The sequence below is a fragment of the Camelus ferus genome, chromosome 11, assembly GCF_009834535.1.
Source record: "Camelus ferus isolate YT-003-E chromosome 11, BCGSAC_Cfer_1.0, whole genome shotgun sequence".
In the NCBI taxonomy this organism is placed as follows: Eukaryota; Metazoa; Chordata; class Mammalia; order Artiodactyla; family Camelidae; genus Camelus; species Camelus ferus.
In genome coordinates, this window is record NC_045706.1 from 74,426,553 (window position 1) to 74,442,600 (window position 16,048).

The 16,048-nt window shown below is 47.7% G+C and overlaps 1 protein-coding gene and 1 non-coding gene across 2 annotated transcripts in view; one reads left to right on the forward strand and one right to left on the reverse strand.

Annotated features, from left to right (window-relative positions):
- Window positions 1-15,641, forward strand: part of ACTN2 (actinin alpha 2) — a 64,386-nt gene extending 48,745 nt beyond the window's left edge. The window contains exons 13-21 of the mRNA XM_032491921.1: window positions 342-450; window positions 1,901-2,041; window positions 4,031-4,213; window positions 6,467-6,601; window positions 7,549-7,728; window positions 8,309-8,455; window positions 10,322-10,387; window positions 11,969-12,127; window positions 13,561-15,641. Of these exons, the coding sequence (XP_032347812.1) occupies window positions 342-450; window positions 1,901-2,041; window positions 4,031-4,213; window positions 6,467-6,601; window positions 7,549-7,728; window positions 8,309-8,455; window positions 10,322-10,387; window positions 11,969-12,127; window positions 13,561-13,719 (1,279 nt within the window). The 3' untranslated portion in view covers window positions 13,720-15,641. The remainder of the gene's footprint in view (window positions 1-341; window positions 451-1,900; window positions 2,042-4,030; window positions 4,214-6,466; window positions 6,602-7,548; window positions 7,729-8,308; window positions 8,456-10,321; window positions 10,388-11,968; window positions 12,128-13,560) is intronic.
- On the reverse strand, window positions 10,940-11,011 carry TRNAT-AGU. Its single transcript has one exon. It is a non-coding gene; the product is annotated as a tRNA-Thr (tRNA).
- Window positions 15,642-16,048: the final 407 nt, after the last annotated feature.

Here is a 16,048-nt window from a genome sequence, read left to right on the forward strand (position 1 = left end):
CAGACGCCTGGTTTCACTTACAGGTACATCACCACTTAAAAATAATGCTCCCAGGGGCCTGGCCAAGAAAACGAAGGGAGAATAAAGTTCATCTGAGGCGTTGGGGAGACAGCGTTCCTCTGTGTTTAGAAGTCTCTTGGCCTGACAGACTTTTACTAACCCTTCTCATGATCGATCAGAGGACAGTGATCACCGTTGCGATGGTGACGATGAACAGAATCCCGAAATGCCCTGCTCGTTCCCAGTCAGATCTTTCAAAACGATTGTCTGTTTAATCTGAGCGCAGGTCCACTTTTCTTCCCGTCATCTGGGAAAGTGACTCTTTCTTTCCCCTCTGACAGTGAGTTGGACTATCACGATGCCGTGAACATCAACGATCGCTGCCAGAAAATCTGCGACCAGTGGGACCGGCTGGGGACCCTCACCCAGAAGAGGAGAGAGGCCCTGGAGGTGCGTCTCCAAGACGGTGGGCGGGAAACCTTCTGATGGAGGCTCTTTAAGTCAATGTTACTAACTTTGTTTTTCTGTGGCCTTATGTGTGTAACACAAAATGGACTGTCTAGTGAAGGGGTCTCCCACAGATAGCGTGAAAAGCAGGAGGAGGAGGGGAAGCTGGCGGTTTTACACTGTGATTTATCCACACGGAAGTTGTTTTCTTTTCTTTTGAGGGGGGAGCGGTAATTAGCTTTATTCTTTATTTATTTCATGGAGGTGCTGGGGATTGAACCCAGGACCTCGTGCATGCTAAGCACGCACTCTACCACTGAGCTGTACCCACTCCCCCATTCATATGGCACTGACGTGTACTTTTTAATTAAAAAAAACCCCCGAAATCCAGGAGTAATGAGATTATGGTATAAACCCACTTTGTATTAAGTAGTCCTCACAGTGAATTTCCAGAAGGCCTTATATGAGAGGGGATAGAGCCACGGCTGGGTCAGGAAATCGGGAGGAACTGAGGCTGAGATGTGCAAAGGGAAAACGGTGAGTCGCGTCGAGGTCAGGAGAAATGGACGTGGAACAGAATCAGGTTGGGTTTGGCCTCATTCAGGTGTAAGACTTGGATAAACAGCAGGATGTGGCTGGTTTTTAGCTGAACCTAGTTGTCTCTCACCGTGGAAGACTCAGGCGATGCGAAGGGAGGAAGCAGGTAGCGATGTTCTGAGTCTTTTCACTCTGCTGCCTCCTGGATGCCAACCAGCTGTTAGCATATTCGCCTAAAGAAAAACGTCGTCGAGAGAAAGGAAGGGCCAGGCACAGACCAGAGAGCTCAGATACTTAGAGCCGGAGGAAAAACCAAATCTAATTCTGAAGACCCCTAGATCCCGATGCTTTCCCGCCTGCCTCCCGCCACCTGCCGTAGGAGAAAAGCATGGTGTCCCTCTCGGTTCGGGGCCTCGAGCTTTCACGTGCCCAGAATGACACAGAGGATCTCTGTGTTAGATCGTGAGTGAGGATTTGAGAACATTACACGGTAGTTCCTCTGTCTTCTCTAGGTAGGTGACTTTTGGGAAAGGCACGCCGTGGATTATAAAATGAGGCTGATACCTTGGGTTTTGCGTTGTGATATGATTAGGGAATCAGGTCCTCCAGCTTATAAAGTACTGCTTTAGCCGAAGGAAGTTACTATGTGGGTTCTCAGTGTTCAAAAAAGTAGCCTGTAGTAGAGTATTCTGAGTGTGACTCTGGACGTTACTAAATCCAGCTCTGATTCAGAGGCACTCTGGAGACCTGCAGGGCTCACCCAGTCACTGGAACATCGGCTAGTCTCTTGCAGTCACAGGCTGATGATGAGCAAATGCCGGCTGCTCGTTTCCTGCTCTGGAATGCAGCCTTACACTTCCAGAGAATGGTCAGTTAATCTGCGGTAACGCTTGCTTCTATTTTAATTCATCTTCAGAGAACTGAGAAGTTGCTGGAAACCATCGATCAGCTTCACCTGGAGTTTGCCAAGAGAGCTGCTCCTTTCAACAACTGGATGGAAGGGGCCATGGAGGACCTGCAGGACATGTTCATCGTGCACAGCATCGAGGAGATCCAGGTACCTGGACCCCACTCCGTGCTCCCACTTTACTGGGAATGAATTGTAACTTTCTGTTATTTTTTTTTTGGAGGGAAGTAATTAGGTTGATTGATTGTTTGATTGATTGATTTAAATGGAGGTACTGGAGATTGAACCCAGGACCTCATGCATGCTTAGCACATGCTCTGCCTCTGAGCTGTGCCCTCCCGCCTTCAATCGTAATTTTAAAAACTTAGAGTTCTCTTTTTGTTTTGTTGTTTTCCTTTTTCTTTATTTTTTTCCCACTAAGAAAAATACGGCTTGAAAGCGCAAGTTACCCTTTGACTTTTAGCTTAAAAGCACGTAGATGACTCTTTGCTGCAGCTAAATTAGCATCAGTCAGATAACGGAGAGGCTGTGTAAAAGCTCCTGGTGAAACAGTGTGGACTCATGGACAGAGTGCACACGCAGGCTCACGGAGTTACTCCCAAGGAGAGAGGAGCTTCCTGGCTTCTGAGCTGACTGCTTCGCAAGTGTTTGCATATTCCTATTCATTAAGAGCTATAGAGTTTTGCCAGGTCATAAGAAATCACGAATCAGTACCTTCTGCCTCCCACAGCCCCAGATGTTCTGCTTTTGATTTCTTCTGGAGCCTCAAAGCTGTAAATAAGACTTCCGAGGGATCATGATAGGGAGGAGGCAGTTTATTTAGAGACCACTTTACGGTGAATTTGATGTGTAGCAGAACATGAAGAGAAAACACTTCTAGCTTCTTTTTTCTGTGAAATAGAGAGGTCGTCAAAAAGAACTCAGGTAGAAAGGAAATCCTGACGGTTGGGACTGGACCCACATCTTCCTGCCAAGGAGCAGTCTGGGAGGGCTTGCCCCTGGGGGTGAGGGGAAAGGCAGCGCCTTGCTAAGCGCTGGCTTCGCCTTCTGAGAGAGGCTGTGGGGGTGTTCCTTGCATGCACTCTTCAGCACAGGTTAGCAACCTAAAATCGCTTGTTTTTGGAATAAGGGAGACCTCTACTGGAAGCCATACCTGAGGCACAAACTAGTTCGTTCAGGGAAAGGTGTGCTGGCAGCATTAGCCTCGCACTGGAAGGTGGTCAGCACTTATGAGCTGAGCTTAAGGGCTGCTGGCTTACAGGTTAAGGCCAACGGGTAGGGTTGGTTTTTTTTTTAATTAAAAAAAAGTTTTTTGGGGGGAGGTAATTAGCTTTTTTTTTATTTAAAAAATTGGGGGGGTAGGTAATGAGGTTTTATTTATTTATCTTTGATGGAGGTACTGGGGATCGAACCCAGGACCTTATTATGCATGTTATGCACACACGTTGCCACTGAACTCTACCCTCCCCACCCCGTAAGGTTGTTAAGTGGAGGTTTTATAAAGCCTTAGGGGAGGGGGCTGGTTTCCTGGACTTTTCTTTTGGAGGAGGAAGGGTGTACGCCTGAGTGGTCTTTAGGTCCCAAGGCAGCAAATGTTAGGTTCTTTTGTTGGACTACAAAGGTAGACCTGGTTGTCAGAAAGGGCAGCTAAGTTGTTTTCTATGTCAGTTGAGCAAAACAATGAAAGCAAATGTGATTTTTTTTTTTTTAAAAAGAAGACAGTTACTTGTTGAGGAGTTGGGATTCATAGCCACCAACTGGTCATCATCATCTTAAATTTTTTTTTGTAAACATTTTTTTCTCTCCCCTCCCCCAGAGGGGGTAGGTAATTAGGTTGGTTGGTTTGTTTATTCATCCATTCATTCATTCATTTATTTAATGGAGGCACTGGCGATTGAACCCAGGACCTCATGCACGCCAAGCACACCCTCTACCCCTGAGCTGCACCCTCCCCCTCTTTTCTCCGTTTTTCGGGACCTGGACTTTTGTGTACCGAGTAGCTTTTCTGAGCCATCCAGGATGTTTCCCACCAGAGACACCCGCAGTGGTAAAGTCACTTACACAGATGCGGGAGGGAGCGGCAAGCCTGCAAAATTCACACCGAGCTGAGCCAGGTTTTCTCCACTCTGTCCCGGTTAGAGCTTGATTACTGCGCATGAGCAGTTCAAGGCCACGCTGCCGGAGGCGGACGGGGAGCGGCAGTCCATCATGGCCATCCAGAACGAGGTGGAGAAGGTGATCCAGAGCTACAGCATCAGGATCAGCTCCAGCAACCCCTACAGCACTGTCACCATGGACGAGCTCCGGGCCAAGTGGGACAAGGTGGGCGGCGGAGGGTGGGGCGGGCGCTCCTGAAGCCGGGGTGCGCCCCAAGGGGGCTGCAGACCACCTGATGCTGCGTCGTGACCAGGGTTCCCACTCACCCCGAATTTGACAGGAGTGTTTAGAAGCTAAACCGAAGCACATTAAAAATTTTAACTGTTTACTTGAACAAAAAGCAACTCGAATCAGGCTGCCTCCAATCTAGCAGATAGAAAGGGGCTCTGAGGAGCAGGACACAATGAAAGACTTTTATAGGCAGAAGTTATAGGAAGGGGAAAAAGGAAGTTACAGTGGGGAAAAAACATTGGGCTGGTTATGGCAAAGTTACTTTGCTTCCGGGGACGGTAGGGGCCTCTTGGGCAGACGTCCTCAGTAGTGCTCACCAGGCAGGTCCTGGCCCACTGGTTTAAGATTCCATTTCTGGGAGAGTGGAAATTAATTAAGTCAAGTCTCAGCCTGGCGGTGCGGGGCTTAGCATAAGTGACTCTGTTTGGGGGCCTATTGTCTTGTTTTTATCAGATGAAGTAGGTTGTTCTCTTAAATACCGTTCAGCAGCTTCTGTGTTTCGTTAGGAAAGAAAGCAGAAAGGATTCTCCTTCAGGAAACCCTTGCCAGTGTTGGCAGACTCAGCGCAGGTTATGATACTAATCCCATAAGGCAAACTATTTTTAAAACCCCAACTGGAAATGTGGAATCAGTCTGCTGCTAGGACGTCATTAAAGAATGTTTAGAAAGTGGGCTAGACGTGTCCCAAGTGTGTGAGTTTTAAGTGTGGAAGAATCACTTAGACAACGCTCAGCTGGGAAACTAAAGCACCTCCTGCTAACTTGCTGCCTCTTACATTTTGGGAAACTGTCTACAGACTTAATTATAGTGAAAATGGGATCGTTTGAGCCTTCTTGTCTCAGTCTTCAGTTTATTTTCATGGTTTCAGTTGCAGCGTGCCATCTCAGTAGGTGGCTATGAGTCTTTAAGGAGTAAGTCCACCATGTGGATCTGAGGTGACCTGCTATAAAAACACACACGCAACGGTTGTTACGTTATAAACGATGCAAAAGAGGTGGAAAAAAACAAGTATGGGAAAGAGAGTGTTCATCTCGAGAGAGACAGTAGTTAATTATTGTATTTGAGCTTAAAATTAGCTCCGGTCTTCTGACAGCCAGAGGGAAACATGTTGAGCCGAGCAGTTTCCTTGAAAAAAAAAGGGAAATAATGTCGTTCCTTAAGTGAGATAAACTTTTCTACCATCACTAAGTTACAAAGCAACTTTGCCAGAGGGATTTTTGTAAAAGGGACAGTGAATAACAGTGTCTTTAGCAGCAGTTTTGCAGAAGACACACACAAGACTTCTGAAATAGCTCTTTTGTCTGTGGATTCAAAGAGAACTGAGGCATGGCATGAAAATGTAAGTCACATTCACACGTGTACGTACGGATGAAATGGAGAAGATACATATAGGGTGGTCCAGCGTCACACAGGAGTGAGTTCATGCATGGACCTAGCAGTTAAGCTCTCAACTCTGTGTGTCGTGGATCCCTTTGGCAGTCTCGGGAAGCCTGTGGATCCCTTCTGATAATGATGTGTAAATTCATAAAAAATACTTAAGGTTACAAATCAAAATTATATTAAAAATAGTTATAAAATATATTTTTTTCAAAGGTGGGATACAGTAATGTATGTGCTTCTTTACTGACACATTTTATTATTATTTTTTTAAATGGAGGGACTGGGGATTGAACCCAGGACCTTGCGCATGCTAAGCACGCACTCTACCGCTGAGCTATACCCTCCCCAACCAAGATCCAACAGCATGTCTAGTAGTTCTGAGCGGTGATGAGCATACACGGTATTTTGGGAGGCAGGTGATAACTGATGTTATATGAGACTGTCTGTGACGTCTACTGTGATAAAGTCACAGGTGGATTTGCTGCCCAGGCTCATAATTGAAGGAAATGCTAACTTTCCGTTAGAGGTGGTGAAAACAGAGATGGACGCAGCCCCCGTGGGCTCAGTGCTGCAGGCCCAGAGCCCCTGGCCGGGGAGTGGTCAGTGTGCCTCGTGCAGACACACCCAGACTTTCAGCAGGCGCGAGTGGCACCGGGCGACAGTCAGGGCTGGACCGTGCTCTCCCTTTAGGCCCTACAGTAGGGGCTCCCACTCCCCTCCCCTCTCCGCCCCTGGGACTATCACCGCAGGTCAGGGCACCCCTCTGGGACCAGCCGGCTCTGACGTGTGGCCCTTGCACCCTGTCAGGTGAAGCAGCTCGTGCCCATCCGGGATCAGTCGCTGCAGGAGGAGCTGGCCCGCCAGCACACCAACGAGCGTCTGCGGCGCCAGTTCGCCGCCCAGGCCAATGCCATCGGGCCCTGGATCCAGAACAAGATGGAGGTGAGTCGGTGCCCTTCGGAGGGTGTGTGGCAGCCACCTGGCCTCCCGCAGCCCGTGAGCCCAGGAACGTTAGTGCCGAGCGCGGGCGCACGTGCGCTAAGGACAGACAAGGCTGTTCTTGCTTCCGTCCGTCATTCTGTCATTAAAAAGGGGGAGGGGGCTCCTTCTCAGTGCTTAGCCTCTCTCTGCACGACCTGGATTTTTAACCATCCGCCCATCTCTCCAGAAAATGTGTGAAGAGTCACAAATACTTCGCGTTCTCAGAACCGTTAAGGAAGAGTAATCTTCGGATGTCACTGATTTCTGGGTTCAGTTTATCGCCAAGCACAGCCAAGAGGCATTTATTGGCCTACTTACATTTTCCCCTGAACCTCCTTTTTGGTGATAAAATGTTACCTTTTGTTTGTTTGTTTTTGGCGGGTAGGTAATTAAGTCTATTTTATTATTATTTAATGGAGGTTATTTATTTAATTGAACCCAGGGCCTCCTGCACACTAAGCACCTACTCTAACCCTGAGCTGCGCCTTCCCTCTGTGAGCGTCTTTCTTAAAGCGGGGAGCGTCTAAGAACACGGGGATTTCTTTGGACCGGCGATGCAGCACAGAGCAGCCTGGGATCTGTCCCGCCGCTGCGTGCATGCGGGGCCTCCCCTGTCCTCCAGGAGAGGCAGCTCCCCCACCCCCAACCCAGCGACCAGGGAGGCTCCCACCCTGAGGAAGGCCAGTGCCTCCCTTCTCACCTCTCTGGCTTTACTTTCGTGGAGCTTGGTTCTCTGGGAGGAGTAGAACCACAGCTTGTTTCGCGCTGTGGTCCCGCCCCGATTCCTGCATCCTCTGGGAAGTCCAGCGGCTCTGGCTGCTGCCCGACGGGGGCAGGCGTGGGGCTGGAGGTGGGGGGCCGGGGAGGAGCTCCCTGTGGCCGGCTCACGCCCCGTCCTTGCCTCGCAGGAGATCGCCCGCAGCTCCATCCAGATCACGGGCGCCCTGGAGGACCAGATGAACCAGCTGAAGCAGTACGAGCACAACATCATTAACTACAAGAGCAACATCGACAAGCTGGAGGGCGACCACCAGCTCATCCAGGAGGCCCTGGTCTTCGACAACAAGCACACCAACTACACCATGGAGGTACGGCTGCGGGCGGGCCGGGGCCGCCCTCGCTTCTGGTGGTGCCCTCCTCCCAGCGTCTGTCTGTTGCGGCTTCATTCTCCCAGCATCAGCGTGAGGGGCCACTAGGCCTCTCCTGTCCCTGTGTGTGAAAAGGCTCTGTGACCTGTCTCGAGCCCCTGTAAGTCATCCCCATCCTCCTCAATGTCGTCGTCACAGTCACAACAGTGAGCTTTCTGCTGCGCGGAGAGGCTACCAGGAGTTGGGCTGTGGCATTTCTGTCAGTTCGGCCTTTCTGGGAGCCCGTGGGTATAATCCAGGGCCCAGCCTGCCACGTGGTCGATGGAAAGGTGTCCCTAGTGACAGACTACACGCTGTACACTTGACCTGCAAAGTGCCAGTTGCCGCTCTTAGATCCCTGGTTTCACTTCTGAGAACTTCCCATCACAGAATCTCACAAAACGAGGAAACGCAGAGGAAGGGCAGCACAGGGAAGGCCTGCGCGTCTCCCCTTGGGCCGACTCCCCCGTGGCGGAAGCGAGGGGGCGAGACTGATGTGCTGGGAGAGCCGGGAGCTGACCACTTCCTGTCTCCCCGGCAGCACATCCGCGTGGGGTGGGAGCTGCTGCTGACCACCATCGCCAGGACCATCAACGAGGTGGAGACCCAGATCCTGACGCGAGACGCCAAGGGCATCACCCAGGAGCAGATGAACGAGTTCCGGGCCTCCTTCAACCACTTCGACAGGGTGGGTGCCTCGCTCCCGCCGCTGTGTGAGGGGCCATGCTGGGGACGCCAGACGTGCATTTGAGATAATACTCGGGCTGTTATTGGAGTCTTCATGTCTGTAAAGGTTACAGGGAAACAGGCTGATTTATGCCACAGGACAACAGCCACCGGGGTGAGGTGTGCTGGGCTCTGATGTCCTCGGGGTGACACCGAGTCCAGATCACATCGTGACCGCCTACAGTTCACAGCTGGCAGCAAAGCGAGGCTGGCTCCACGTGAAGGCGTGTTCTTAAGAAGACGCGGTTTAGGTCATTTTTCCAAATACTTGAACACAAAGCTCTAGTGTACCTCTCCTGATTAACTATTTAGTGAAGTACCTGATGAAAATTAACCTACTCTTTTGAGATATAAAAGTAACTTTTCTTTTTTAATGAACAAAATTGACTCATGAAATGTTTTAAGGAAGATGCTCCAGCAAAACGGTGATCATTTTCACGGTAAAGGCACATGAAAAGTTAAGTGCTTCTCTTAGAATATTAGCTAGTACTTTGGTTTCAATACTGTTGAGTAAAAGCAGTTCCTCACAAGAAGACCCCTAGTTCCTTACTATCCAGTTAAAAGTGACTCTTTAGGCCACAGTCCACTGGTTAACGATCACTAAAAAAGTATATTCCATTACTTTGTTCGCGACCCTATTTTCGATTTACAAACATTTGTTAAATGGTTCTTAAGATGCCTCTGGGCGAGGCCAGCCATGTTCAGGCCTATAAAAGACTTCAGAAAGCAGACTTTGGACCGGGAGCTGAGGCATGAGTACAGAGTTCCACACAGAGCTGGATATGAAAGTTAGCCTGGTTTCAGCACCATTTACTGCACAGAAACACGCTGCAACACTGAGCTGCCTTCATTCACTGACATTCAAGTCATTTTCCTCCTGCCGATCAGAGCTCCTACACACGTCCGTCTGGGCTCATGTGGGGGCAGCTCCCACTCTTTTGGGCCACCTCAGAGGGAGAAACCACATTTACTTGAATCTAGGATAATGAGACGGTCTTTTGCAACAAAAGTCCAAAGGGGGAGGACAGCCCAGAACCTGCCAAGTTTGAAAGTCTCCGTTGAATAACTGGCTTGGCCAATAGTAAAAGCGTTTTCTTACCTTTGAGTTTATGCTGATGCTTGGTCCTTAGCTGTCCTCCCAAAACCTGCAGGAAAACCTTGAGCACCGCCACACACTTGCCGTCACACCGAGGGCTCTGCGTGGGCATGTGTTTCAGTGGAATGTGGGTCAGTTGGTCCTGACCTGGCCTTTTCTGGCCGTGACAGCTGTGGTCCCCTGGGGCCCTCCTGCATGCTGCTCCAGGTAGACCCTCACTGGATTTGTGTGGGAGGCTGGGTTTGCGTGGGAGGCTGGGTTTGCTGCATGGAGCGGCCTCTCCACCAGGTCCACTGGCCTGGGAGTGGCTGTGGGGTAACTTTCCAGCTTGGGTTGTAGCAACGTGGTCATCTTTGGGGGTGTCTTACCAGTGAGGACTGCATGGGGCCACGCTAGAGCGTCAGGATTTCTCAGAGCACCTGCAGTGCGTTCCAGCGGCGGCGGGGGCAGCACGCAGCCCCGGACGAGGCTGTTCTCTGTGGCCCTGGGTAGTTCCTCCTGCTTTCTTGAACATGTGGTCTCCTTTCATTTTTGACCACTGTTCGCCCTCCTTTCCCCCTTTCTCCTTTTTGAGAAATTATTTTGGAACGTCCCCATGTTGGGGCTGTCCTTCCTGTAAGTCAGCAGTGACCTTTACGGACTCTTTGGCCAAGCTCCGAGTGTCCCTTCTCTTCCTGGCTTCTGTTCACTGTGCCTCTAATTCTCCATTTCTCTGCTCTGTACCTGTCGCAGAGGAAGAATGGCCTGATGGACCATGAGGATTTCAGAGCCTGCCTGATCTCCATGGGCTATGACCTGGTAAGACAGAGGCCCAAGTTCTACTGACACGTGACACGTGACACGTGAGCTTAGCTTTACGTCGTAGGCAATGCCGGCCGTACAGAACGCAGGCAGCACACCTGGGACGGGGTCACCTCTGTTGTCCAGGGTAACACTTTGGAAGGTGTGCCTGCTACTACAGAACAACAGTTTCACTCAGCCAGAACATTCATTTTCATTCAATTATTGGTCAGATTTTTTTTTTCCTTGAAGTTTAGTTGATTTATAATGTTGTGTTAATTTCTGGTGTATAGCATAGTGATTCAGTTATACATATATATATCTTCTTTTTCATTAAACTCTATTATAAGAATGTAATTCCCTGTGCTATATAGTAGGACCTTGCTGTTATTCTATTTTATATATAGTAGCTAGTGTCTGCTAATCCGAAATTCCTAATTTATCCCCACCCCCACCCCCTTTCCCTTTGGTAACCATAAGTTTGTTTTCTATGAGTGTTTCTGTTTTTATGTTGTTTTGGCTTTTTTTGGCAGGGAGGGGAGGTAATTAGGTTTATTTATTTATTTTTAATGTGGGTACTGGAGATCGAACCCAGGACCTCGTGCATACTAAGCACGTGCTCTACCACTGAGCTATACCCTCCCCCTTGTTTCTGTTTTGTAAATAAGTTCATTTGTATTTATTTTTTAGATTCCACATATATATTATATAATATTTGCTTTCTTTGTCTAACTTACTTCACTTAGTATGATCATCTCCAGGTCCATACACGTTGCTGCAAATGGCATTATTTCATTCTTTTTTATGGCTGAGTAGTATTCCATTGTATAAATATACCACAGCTTCTTTATCCAGACATCTATTGAGGGACATTTAGGTTGTTTCCATGTCAGCTTTTCTTCATAGTGAAGGAAGAGAACATAAACTTTCCTGAAGATTTTTAGAACAGTTTAATTGAGATATAATTCACATAGCGTACAGTTTGCCCATTTAAAGTGTACACTGCAATGTCTTTTAGTATCCTGCTGATTTTTAAAGTGATTTTTCCTCGAGTATTTTAGAAGGTAAAAAGTTTTTAGTAATAAATGAGCTAAGGATACCTTCAATCTCCCCACGGGCTGTGAGGGTGTGGGCGGGCCCCCACCCCTATTACCTGTTGATGTACTGCTGGGCACGGGCTGCTCCAGTTCCACTCAGGACTTTCACAGAAGCATCACGAGAGCCTCTTTGGACCTGCCTTCTCTTTAGCAGTGCCCCCTAATCGGTTGTACTCTGAGAACAGGCTTGACTCCTTTTGAATTCCTCCTCCATCATTACCTTTAAGTCCTGAAGGCAACTCGGGTCAGAGAGAGGACGGAATTCTGACAAAATTTGGGAGCTTCTATGTTGATGCTACAGCAGTGTTTAAAGTCACTTGGTGGCGATAAGCTTAAGTCACCCGCCAAGAGGAATCTGTTCCAGAAGTGGGAGGGAAATGCAGGGGATGTTAAGTTTTAAGTAGAAAGGAACTTGCCCTCCAGCAGGTAGAAACGGGGGAATGGCTCTGCTGGGAGGGGTGTCCACTGATGTAAACGATGCTCCTTTCCAACCTGGTGCCAGGGTGAAGCTGAGTTCGCCCGCATCATGACCCTGGTGGACCCCAACGGGCAGGGCACCGTCACCTTCCAGTCCTTCATCGACTTCATGACCAGGGAGACGGCCGACACCGACACCGCTGAGCAGGTCATCGCCTCCTTCCGCATCCTGGCTTCCGACAAGGTCCGTGTGGACGCATGCTCTTCTGCTTGTGCAGGGCGCTGTGCTAATAAAAAAGACACAGCCACGCAAATGATGGGCATTCTGATCCTGGTGCCTGTGGTACTGCAGCAGCGCTGAATTCAGAAAGCATGGAAGTCTAGCTGTGGTGGGCCTAGGACAGACGGAACACACACGTGCCATCCCTGCATCTGTGCCTGGTCCTCATGGGGCCGTTTACAGAGGGAACCCAGAGTGTGTATTTTGCAGAGGTTTTTGTGTGTGTTTTACTGGTTCAGCACAACTTTACATTCTGGGTTGGTAGTTACAACTCTGAAAGAAGGAACCACACCGATTCAGATGTTACAAAACTGAGAACCCTCTCTTAAGGATCAGTGACCCCGACTTTGTGCCCAGCCCTTGGAGCAAAGTTAGCAAAGTTAAATACAGCTGTTCAGTCATTTTAAAAACTGAAAAGATTTTCATCACCTGTAGCCTAGAAATTAAGAAGGAGTTTCCCCGCAAGTTTAGAATGTTCACATCTGGTTAGAAAAACAACAGAAACGTCTCGGTATGCACAAATTCCGTTTGGGATATGATTCTTTTATCTGGTGTTCTAGCTGAGAGGGAAAGGAAGTTGGGATGTTAAAACATCAGCACCGCCATGTTTATTACCTTAAAAAATCTTACCCGACAAGATAAAGTGTCTTTAAAATAATTACATTTGTTTTACAATGAATCCTTTATCATAGAGAAGAGATGGAGGGGAGAAAGTCCAACTGATGTAGGAGGTAATAAACCACAGGTCATCTAACCCCTTACAAAACTCTACTATAAATTACAACGTGATATTTGTTCTTTATTTGACTCTTACCAGCCAGTCTATTTTACCAGAAATATCCTACTTCCTGGTGGACAACTGACGTTAAAAAGAAAGAAAGATTCAATGTTAGTTGTAGTTTCCTTTAGAAAGAAGCTGTCTCCAGTGGCAACACGCTTCTAGCTTTTTAATAAACTGCATAGGAAAATGACTGCATTTGCTAAAAGCACGTATCATACACACACATATACACAGATAATGTTAAATACCCCTGTTTTCATCAGCGTATGACGTCAACCGGCCATCCCTGTATCTTTCTGGTACAAAGTTTAGATCAGAGCATTTTCACTTGCATCATGCCTCAGTTAGGGAAATACTGGTGGTCATGCCCGCTGTGCATTTCTTTCTGAAGTGTGTGAAATTCCTGCTGGCCCGAAGACCAACCACCTTGCACAGAAGCTCTCACGAGTGAAACTCAGCCTTTTGTTGGTTGTCTGGCACTATCCCCATTCAACTCCCCGCCTTTAGCCCCTTTTAAAAATTAAACAAATGTGAGCAAGGTGTAAGTGTTTAGACCACGTAGTATAACGTCCCAGCGTTTTCTGCAACTTTGTGAATGCCTGTGTGTCTCTTCCAGCCGTACATCCTGGCGGAGGAGCTGCGCCGCGAGCTGCCCCCGGACCAGGCCCAGTACTGCATCAAGAGGATGCCCGCCTACTCGGGCCCCGGCAGCGTGCCCGGAGCCCTGGATTACACCGCCTTCTCCTCCGCCCTCTACGGGGAGAGCGACCTGTGATGCTGAGTTCTGTAACCATGGGTCCCATCAGAACGCAATAAAAGCTGAAGTCACGGTTTGTTTCTTGGAAACTTTGACAAGCTTCATTAAGTTAAGAGAGAATTTTTTGCCGTTCAGTTTTTGCTAGCAGTGTTAATCTGGCTGGGGTTAAGTTTTTACAGTGTATGACACGGTGTGCTTCACAAATAGGTTTATTTCTGAGTTTTTAGCTAAATGCAATGAAATGTCAGGGGTTTTGTTGGGTTCTTTGATAAAACAAAGCAGATTACTTGAGTAGTATGGAATTAGGAGGGCCTAGGGACAGAACAAAAGCACAAAACAGGAAAATTCCCAAACAGTCCAGATTTAAGACTAGGGAAAAAAAGCAAATGTTTGATATTTTTAGAATATTCTTTGCATCTAATTTGCTTATATGATCACCCCTAGGGGAGGATGTCGGGGATCTCGGTGTTTCACTTTCTTGCTTATCCAAAGATTAGCTCTATTGAAGGTAAATGGTACTGTTGCCTCGTTAGCTGAATTTAATATTGTGAGATGGAACTTCCAGGGAATAGAAACAGACTACCCGAAAGGCGTCTAGTACTTACAAAGTGTTCGGTGGGGATTACCGCCGGCTCTTCATTATTAGGACTATGTCGCCTAGTGAGTGGATTTCAATGCCTTACTTACCCTCCAAAGTAGGGACCTCAGGGAACGTGGAAGACAGTTTAACTGCCAGAGAGAAAGATGGAATCGCTAGGCAAGATGAGTGTTTTAGGATTATTTCTTGATTCCAGGTTTCTGTGCTTTTTCCTGAGGTTGTCAGTATGCTAGGTTCTCCAGAGATGACCGAAGATGTCTGTAGCAATAGTTCACACAAGGGGACACACCAGAAACTGGTCCCCGTCCAGCTCCCCAGGCAGGTCTCCTTTATGCCTTTAGTTTCAGGGTCTGGTAAGGAGGAGTTAGGTTACAGCAGTAGAGGTAAGTTTTTTCACTGCAGAACCTTCACATACTTGGAGGTGGATTCAGTTTGTGCAGCAGGAGTTCCTAGATGCGTCTGTCGCACTGGGGGTGCGCTCCCATGTGACTGGATGGTGGGTCCTAGCACGTCCCAGCTCTGGCTCTGTCCGCATGGAAGCCCCACGGCAGAGGACGCCAAGCGCACCTGCCTGCATGCTGAGCTGTCAGCGTTCACCCATTTTTCTGCTCGGGCAGCCATATGCTGTACCCCGCAACCCCTGCCCAGTTTTTCCATCTTGTTGGCAGCTTGTAGAGAAGAAAGTGGAATTCTTTTTATAGCTGAGTCCTGAATGATCAGGAAATGAATTGCAAACAGCAATTAAAGTTTTACTAGAAAAGCAGTAACGTGCCTATTACCTACAGCCTGTCTCCTCAGATTTTTATAGCTTTCCACCGATAGCTGGAAATGTGGTATTTTCCATTCATAACTGTCTGGTAACTGAATACTTTTAACTACATTAGCCCATTTAGAACTTTCAGTCTTTATAAATTTCATTTAATTTTGCTTCGTTTAGTTAAGCAGTTGGTAGTTTGCAAGTTCCTGAAATATCCGAGTCCTTGAGTTCGGTGTCGGACACTTTCGGGGTGGTGTTCAGGTGAACTCGGACTCCTTATTTGACTTCAAGCAGGTGCTATATTCCAGCCATAAACATTAAGGGGAAAAACGGGAAGCTGTTCTGCCTTTGAGGCCACCAGGGGGATTTGTGGGGTTTCAGGATGGGCATAGGTAGTCCATCTACCTAAAATTTTAGTTTCTTTACAACATTCGGGCAAGAGAATGGATCAATACTATTTGCTAATAAATGAAAAAAGGAAATAAGCTCTGAAAAAAACACTTAATAAACATGTTTATACTCTCATTTTAGAAGTTTTTATTTCTGAAGCTGAATTACTGATTAAACTTAATTTGTAAAAGAAAAGGAATGCCTGTTTTTATTATTTCAAAGAATAACCAGTTTCTTTAATCATAAACTTTCCTCACTTGAAATTTCTGTCACGTTTGGGGGAGTGTATTGGAGAAGGTAATGAGGTTTATGTTTATGTTTTTGTTTTTTTAAAAACGGAGGTATGAGGGATTGAACCCAGGACCTCAAGCACACAAGGCACACACTTTACCACCAAGCTACACTTGGCTGTTGTTTCCCACGCTGTTCCTACTGGCTCTTGTGTGTTCGTGAAATAAGAAGCTGGAGATGAGTGCTCTACAGCCCTGAAGTGAAAAGAAAACTCTAAATGATACAAAGTTAGAAACTTGTATTTTAAGAAGTAGGAACTTGTTACCAAGCTGACCAAGGTTGACACACAGTTTCTTGCGTTATTTACCAAG